This window comes from Phaseolus vulgaris, chromosome 5 (assembly GCF_051622355.1).
Source record: "Phaseolus vulgaris cultivar YP4 chromosome 5, ASM5162235v1, whole genome shotgun sequence".
NCBI lineage: Eukaryota > Viridiplantae > Streptophyta > Magnoliopsida > Fabales > Fabaceae > Phaseolus > Phaseolus vulgaris.
The window spans coordinates 20,215,805-20,224,584 of record NC_143502.1 but is presented as its reverse complement, the minus strand read 5'-3'; the positions used below and the strand labels follow the sequence as shown (position 1 = coordinate 20,224,584).

The 8,780-nt window shown below is 37.0% G+C and overlaps 1 protein-coding gene across 1 annotated transcript; it reads right to left on the bottom strand.

Moving 5' to 3' along the window:
• Positions 1–876: 876 nt before the first annotated feature.
• Positions 877–5,640, bottom strand: LOC137835261 (protein GRAVITROPIC IN THE LIGHT 1). The gene is given in 5 exon segments (XM_068643689.2): positions 877–1,158; positions 1,161–2,534; positions 4,398–4,467; positions 4,923–5,107; positions 5,445–5,640. Coding segments are annotated over 2 exon segments (1,410 nt in total). The 5' UTR covers positions 4,398–4,467; positions 4,923–5,107; positions 5,445–5,640; the 3' UTR covers positions 877–1,122.
• Between the last annotated feature and the right edge of the window lie 3,140 nt (positions 5,641–8,780).

Sequence of the window (8,780 nt, the reverse complement as noted above, 5' to 3'; positions counted from 1 at the left end):
TGATTTCAGTTATGTAGAAAATGTAACTCATCTAAACCTACCATTGCCACGTGTACCAAACATGGTCAAATTATGATAGGAGAAAAAGTTTGAGGCTCAATTATTTTGGGTCTAAAAGATGTTACCTTTCCAAGATTTTAAAGACATGAATAGCCCTTAAAGATCCATATGGTCCTTACCCACTTTCCAGTTTTACTACAGCATGTGAATTATAGCCCAATATACACACAACACAACCACTTGCATTAGCATAGCATAGATATTTGTAACGGTGGGGAAGCATGACACGAAGATGCAGATATACAAACCCATCAAGAAGAATCACATCTCAAATCTCCTTTATTGAGACATAGAAAGGTTTGCAAATATTGTCTTCACATGCCCCTTCAACACCGACTTGGTTTAATAAAGTTGGCATCTTGGGGGTCCCCCTTTAGCCATCAATACATTTACACACCCAATGTGCATTTGTACAACAAGAGCAGTCCCCATAGAATTAGTTAAGTCCATTAATAGATATAATCACAGCTACAAGGGGCAAAACTGACATTCGGCCATTTGTTTTTTGTTTTTTCTTCAAGTTTAACCAGGACATGTAGCATTTGGAAAGAGGAATGAAGAATAATTAATAGTTAAGTTGACAACACATAGATTTGGAGGCATGTAGAGGCACAGCAAGGGGCATTTGAACACAAGGTTGAGGGTCAAAAATAGGGGAATTCAGCAGAATAAAGATTAATAAGAAAAGGAAAAGAGGATTATAAAATTCCCACCTATATATCATTATGTACATATTATAAAATGCAATGTTTAGTGAAGATGCATAACAGCTAGACAATCCCTGTCACTGGCCTGATAAGAAAATTTGGGAGGATGTCTTTGATAACTCTGGCATAAATTAAAAAAAGATTCTAAAGAAAGGGTTGTTCCCAATGCAACGGTCCAATGGCTTTTCTTTTCAAAATGGCCAAAATACAAATGGACAAAGATGCCCCAGTGAGTGATCCTAGCCAGAGCTCAGTCCCCACAACTGCTTCATTTCCCTCCAAAAAGTTCACTGAGAAAAATAAAGAATGCCTTCCAGTTCAATAACCTGTGTTGTGGGGTCCCTAGTGCCTGGTGCTACCTATGCTTTGTGGAACTGAACTTTTTTGCCTTTTGCTTTGGTGCTGTGAGAGGTACACTTGACACTGTATAACAGTTTTACCAATCTTAAACCCCGGAACTACTGTGAAAGCAACTTGTGGATCTGATTCCACTTCTGAATAGAGGAAGATTTCGTCATTCACACTTTCCATGTACACATCAGAAAATCTATACCCCTTCCCCACTTGGAAAATTGAAGCCTGGGGCTCAAAAGCGAAGGCCAAGCAGTGTAGAAGCCATACCCTCTTGGCCATCTCTGCAAATGATGTGAAGAATGCAGTGTCTGGAAACTCTCCAGCATTTACAAGGTTCCTGTGACTCATGTTACCAAAAAATGATGACTCCATCTTGGGATGAACAAGTTTCAAGTACTTCACCCGGCAAAACTTTGCAAATGATGATCTTGGCTTCTCAGCAAGGAAGTCCTTTGCCTTCATGGATTTCATCTCATTGAACCTCCCAAAGAACCACTGTTGCCTCCTACTTCTATCAGGGAGAGACTCATTTGACAGAGAAAAGTTAGGGAAGTGGAAAGCATCAAACATCTCCCTGCAAACAAATGCCTCAATTGCGAAACACTTGTGATCTTCTGCCAAATAAACCACATTCTGCTCAATGGCATTGACTGCCGCATCAATATCCCAACCTGCAGATCTCATCCCATCCACAATCACCCTCACAAAGTTGCGAACCGACCTAACCGCATGGCGAAGAACTGTGATAAAATGGGTAGGACTTAAACCTGATATGTGAACATTATCAAGCACAGCTAGTTGGCCGCTTTGATTTAATCTCTTTTCAATTGCCTTGTTACGCCTACTAGCTTCCTCTAACTTCTCCCTAAGAAAAATAACCTCGGAATCCTTGAGTCGCACCTGTGACTCTAGCTTCTTCCCCATCATCTCATATGTCTTTATCACACCCTGCAGCTCCTTGGATTCAGACTCAACAATAGCTGTCTCAGGCGAAGGATCAAACTGTTTCTTCAAGAAACATTGTTTCAGCTCAGACAAGTTTTTCAACTCAGACACTAGCAATTGATCAGCAGCTTGAATTCCATCAGGGTCAAAAGGTGACTGAGAATACTGCAACTCAGCATATGCACCTTTAACAGTTGAAATGCTAGCAAAAAGCTTTGCTAGAAGAGCTTCATTGGCCATTCTCTCCTGAAGCTCTTCATCATCATCTTGGTTGAAAGACTCAGACCAATTCAGTGAACTCTTACTCTTTCCCATGTTCCCTTCATCCTTGAGATTAGCATCAGATATAACATTCTTCAACCCATCAACAGAGGCAATCCCAATCAGCGCTTTGACATGAAGAACCTTGGCAAAACTACGCGCCAGCTTCTTTCGCGGAGTCACGGCCAATGGCATCACCGATTCCATCTGAAGAAGCAGTCACCAAAAATCACAAACGCAGATCAAAATTGTGATTAGTAAAATGTATGCAGCAAGGAGCAGCGATATCTTTAAAAGTCTCACGAGGACAATAAAATAAAGTCTTATATTATGACACGATGGTGATCATGATGGCCATGTTCAAGCAAAAGCTATTGACAAAACAAAAAAATATAGTGTAATGCTTTAACGCATAGATCGAGGACCTTTATTAGAGGAGGGAATTTTCCTTTTTGTATTACTCCATCCACTAAAATTTCATTGTATGCACAGCACAATTTACACTGTGTCAAAAAGCAGGTTCTAACACACCACTTCAAGAGAATAGAAACCGAAGGACAAGATCTAAAGTTACATTAAAAAGGTCAAAATTGTAGTTTATCCACGTAATACTAGGCATCTTGCCCATCATGCCAAATTGCAGCCGGATTCTTAACACAAAACCAAGGTCTTACGTAACAAGATTCACTGATTAATAATCAATAATAAAGAAAAAACCGTGCTTTATTATGCCATGAAAAGAAAAAACTTTAAGCCCTGATTTAACACCACCATCTCCCACCAAGAAAACAAGCTCATCATTTCTACAAACACTTTATAGTATATCCTAACTTCTATTCAAGGAGCGTAAGAGCAATAGGCCCATCACTCAATTAAGCACACCCTCTTTTTTTCTGAATTAGTTTCTTTAGCGTGAATTATTATACAAGCTATAACGATTACATAAGGCTATAAGGTAAAATCAATTTATAAATTCAGCAAATTTACAACTTTTGTAGGGTAATCATTGTATCTAGGTAGATCACGGTTGAATTGTGAATCCCAATGTAACCCACCATATAAAAAACCTGACAAATATTTTTTATTAAAAAATGTGTTTTGGCCTGATTCATAACCCTTAGGATTCCCTGAGTTATGCATATCTAACACCTCTATTTAGCCCTATAGTAAGATAGTAATTGGCCAACAGTGTTGGTTAACAGCAGAACCCATATGAAGGTGAACATTGATATGGTAAATCTAACTTTACCATCATGACAAATGAAAAACGTTTGTTTACAAAATGGGTGTCACCTGGATAGAGAAAAATTACATTTTTATCCTAAAACTAAAACACTCATAACAAAAACTTTTGTAACCCCACAACTGGTGATGGAAAGTAATATTTTGTAGCTAATTTCAGACACCAAAATTTTCAATTTTTAGTTGCTGCTCTAAACTTGGGTCCATGTAAAATATCATAACCTAACCTAAATACATAACTCTGATGAAATTTATCACCCAACACATGGTAGATAAGACATTTATATCCCCCAACAGTACGCGTGTTTTGAAGGCTGCAAAACTTTAGGATAAAAAGAAACTGAAAAGAAACCACAAAAATGGGATGTGTTCACGAAATACCATTTTTTCACCCAAATGAGGAAAAAAGACTCAACTTATTTCTTGCATTCATATTCAAAGTTTGTGCATGTTTCGAAGTATTATTTGCAGATATATTATATAGAAAAAATAAGGACAATAATAATTAGGCAAATAGACAATGTGATGATTGTACGTAATAGTTAGGAGAGATAATTTACATTTCCCGTGACTAAAATCACTGTCTCTGAGCACTTGTACTGAGTACAAGTGTACAAGAACGGCAAAAATTTAAGAGCTGTAGAACAACATTACCACCACTTAATTACCACTTAATTGTTCTTTTTTAAGATCAAATAAATATTCCGTAACGTAGACAAAAGAAGGTATTATAATTGAAAAGCAAGAGAAAGATATAAAGGTGAACCAAAATAATGGACATGACAAGAAAAAATGATGAGGAAAATATTTTTGGGACAGAGAAGTTACTGTGAAGCACACTGATATCTTTCCAAAGTTAATGTCATTTCAACATCCATTATGTCAGAACTTCACATGCCTATCATTAAAAAAGGTCAAAATATTACAACATGAGATTCTTCATGCTCTAAAAAAATCCATATTTTACCTTCCAAAGAAAAACAGAAAACAAGAATAGGTGACTTAAATTTTGAAATTGAATTTGGAACTACACAAGTACCAAACTTCTTCACCCCCCATTAGAACACCCAAAAGTCATAATAAACGCTGCCAGAAATCATGCGTATAATGAGAGCAATCAATGGTTCAATACAGACAAGAAACAACTAATAAGCATGCATAACACCCTTGCTTTTCCTTAGTCAAGGCTTTTTCTCACTAATGCTTACACATTTTCAACAACTTTTTTTACTGTTTTCTTTCAAAATAATAACAAGTTACCTCGAAAAAATAAACAATTTTAGAATAATAAATAAAAGCACGAATCAGATAGATGGTGTAAAAAGATAGAAACCAGTGAGAAGTTAAACGTACCTTAAGAAGTATGGGGAGAAAATGAGGGTGAACCAAGGTGTCAACTTCTCGTCATCGCGAAACGTAAATCTCAAGAAAACAGACAGAACAATTAAACGTTTTAATATTTATTATTTATTTATTTATTTGTCTATTATTATTTGGTGTTGTTCTGTAACTCCAAGTGCGACCCTGAAAGAAACACCCTGTAACCAGAAACCACCAACAATCAAAAGCAAATACAACAAAAATCAAAGGGACTTTTCTCCAAACATGAAAAACAACAACACACCCGAATGAGGAAAAACAATGCACACTACTTACAACAACCAACAAAAATAAAACAGGATCATCAAAAACGTGTCATCAGCAAAACACCAGACCCAGAAAGAAAGAAAAAAGGCTCAAAGATGAAAACTTTTCCCTCATAAAACAATAAAAACACCCTTTTAAGCCAACCCCAGAAATGACTGGTTCAGTTTCAATGGTAAAAGTGTATAAAAGAGAGACAAAACAAAAGGGGTACGTTATTTCAACGTTTACCTTAATATATAGAAACGGTTCCTCTAATGAGCTGAAAAAATGGAGTAGGGTGTGTTAGAAAATGGAAGAAAAGTGAAGAGTCTGCTACTTGACCCTGTGAAGAGGAGAGTAGTGGGGCTTTGAGAAGGGACAGAAATAGCACAGCTAGAGGACAGAAAATTCTAGAGAGAGAATTTAATGAGAGAGAGAAAGAGAGTGAGGAAAATGGAGAGTGAAGAAACAGAGGAAGAAGAAAAACAGAGCATAGAAGGAAGAGAGAGAAGATATAAGGAGTGCAAAAAAGGGACACTGTTTCAGGTCTTAACCTGACTTTTGCGAATTTAGAACGCCACATAGGTCCAGTTACACTTTTTTAATCAATTAATTTATGTAAAAAACACTTTCTAATTTAATTACTGCATTTTTTTAACTGTTATATTAGTTCGAAATTAATTATAGTTAAACTAATTTTTAACATCATTCAAAATCTTCAAAACATATAAATAAATATTTTTTTAAATATGAATTATTTTATATTTTATACATCTTTAAATTATTTTTGTAGAAACTAAGAAATATAATAAGAGTTAAGGATATAATTTTTATACAGATTTTTATTTTACCTAATTTTTATTAAATTATTATAAGTGTTACGGATATAACAGAAAAATTAATAAATATATTATTAAAATTATGAAAATAGATAAATGTATATTAATTTTTTTTACAATTTTAAATAATAAAAAGAAACAAATTAAATATTAAAAGGCCATAATTAAAAGTCAAACATCATACCACTTAATTAACAAATACATGTCATTATTACTTATGTCTGTTAATATTTGTAATTACTGCGTTTTTTAATGGCATGAAATTAGTTTTATTAAATTTGAGAATAAATATATTTGGTTTATCAGTTTGCTTCGAACGTTTGAAGTTAAGCTGGCCAGAATTATATCAGAGGAAATTAATGTTAATGACTTTTTATTAGTTTTGTTCTTTTTTGTTTATACTACAATAAAAGTATTTTTACACAATAATTTTTTTCTGGTCTGTCAAGATAATTTTTCGTTGTAACTATTTCACACTTATTAATAAAGCTACTCAATTTAATGAGAAACATTAGAATTATGTGTGTCTATTTATATATATATATATAGGACTTGTCACATCTATCTATTCACATAATTAAGAAAATTAATTATTTTAAATATTATTATATTTAAAAAATAGTTATCATAATATTAGAAGTAAAAGAATATATATAAACAAAAACTATAAAAATTGTATTGTATTTATTAATCATTATATATTATAATATCTTTATATTAAAAGAGAATAAAAGTAATAGAGTTTAAATTTCTCAAGAAGAAAATCAACTTTTATTATTTATGAATCAAAATAATTAAGAATATTCTGGTAAAAATGCAATGCAAAGGGAAAATTTAGAGAGAGAAAAATTATTAAAAATTATAAGAGTTTTAAAAAATGACTTGTGAGGGAGGGAGGAGTTTAGATTTTCTATTTTACTTTCTTTCATTTATATTTCAATGTAAAATTATGCTTTTGTATTATTAAATTATAAATAATTAAAATTAATTGGTGTGAATTTCATTAAGCTTATGACTACGCCATATGCAACTACTTGTCATTGGGGTACCAGTTGGACGAACTAGTGAAGAGCGGCTTCTTGAAAGATAACCTACAAGAGTTGCAGGGGGCTCAGGCGCTAGCTGCCCCAGGAGGTGATCAGGGACACGAGGTGCCCATTCATGGTGAGATTAACACCATCTCTAGAGGGTTTCCAGGAGGAGGATGCACCGCCTCCCAGCGGAAGAAGTACGCACGAGAGGTGATGGCAGTAGAGGTACAAGAGGCAGATCAGACTCCCGATGTCGACCTCGTCTTCACCAAGGCCGACCTCCAGGACGTTGTCCCACACGACAATGATCCTGTGGTGGTTTCGGTAGTAACAGTGGGAAGGAAGGTGCATCGCGTCCTCGTGGACCAGGGAAGCTCGGGCGATGTGATGTTCTGATCGACCTTCAATAAACTGCAGTTATCTCTACACCAGCTGAGGCCTTACACCGGCTGCTTGTATGGTTTTTTTGGAGACCAGATAAAGGTGCGTGGACACATAAAGCTAAGGACGACCTTTACAGATGGCACAACTTCCCGCACGACAAGCATCAGGTATCTAGTTGTTAACGCTCCATTAGCCCACAACATACTTTTGGGCAGACCTGCTTTGAACAGGATTGGAGAGGTGGCCTCTACGAGGCACATGAAATTGAAGCTACCTTCCCTCGAGGGGACGGTGATCACTATCAAGTCTGATAAGAAGGAGGCTAAGAAGTGTTATGAGAATAGCCTCAAGACGAAGAGGGGGGTGTTCGCTGTCACGACCCACCCTCCAAGAGAAGAAGGGGTCACCCGTGACGGCCCAAACCTGCAGAAGAGGTATTGGAAAGAGAGATCGGTGGGAAGAAATTCAAGTTTGGCAAGTCTCTAGGCCAAGACACACAGGACCAGATTCTCGAGGTGATATCGCGACACCTGGATGCCTTCGCATGGTCCGCCTCAGACATGTGTGGCATTGACCATGATTTCTTGTGTCATCACCTCATCATGGACTCACAGGTCCGACCTGTCCGCCAGAGAAGAAGAAAGTTCAACGATGAGAGGCGTCAAGTCATTAGAGAAGAGACGCAAAAGCTGTTGAGCGCTGGCCACATTAGGGAGATTGAATACCCTGAGTGGCTGGCAAACGTGGTGTTGGTGAAGAAGGCCAGTGGTAAATGGAGGATATGCGTCGACTTCACATACCTCAACAAGGCCTGCCCGAAGGACTCCTACCCGCTTCCCAGTATTGATGCTCTGGTGGATAGTGCGTCTGGTTGCAGACTACTCAGCTTCTTGGACGCCTTTTTTGGTTACAATCAAATTAGGATGCATCCCAGGGACGAATGCAAGACAACGTTCATGACAGAACTCTCTTGCTACTGTTATAAGGTGATGCCCTTTGGGCTGAAAAATGCAGGTGCGACTTACCAAAGGCTGATGGACAGAGTACTAGCGCCCATGATAGGGCGAAATGTCCAAGCGTATGTGGATGACATGGTGGTCACCTCCCAGCAGAGGGAGCAACACGTAGCGGACCTAGAAGAGTTATTCACCACGATAGCCAAGTACAGATTGAAGCTGAACCTCGAGAAGTGTGTGTTTGGGGTGGAAGCAGGCAAGTTCTTAGGTTTCTTACTCCCTGAGCGTGGGATAGAGGCAAATCCTGAGAAGTGCGCTGCAATCATAGAAATGAGGAGCCCGATCTCAGTGAAGGAAGTGCAGCAGTTGACAAGG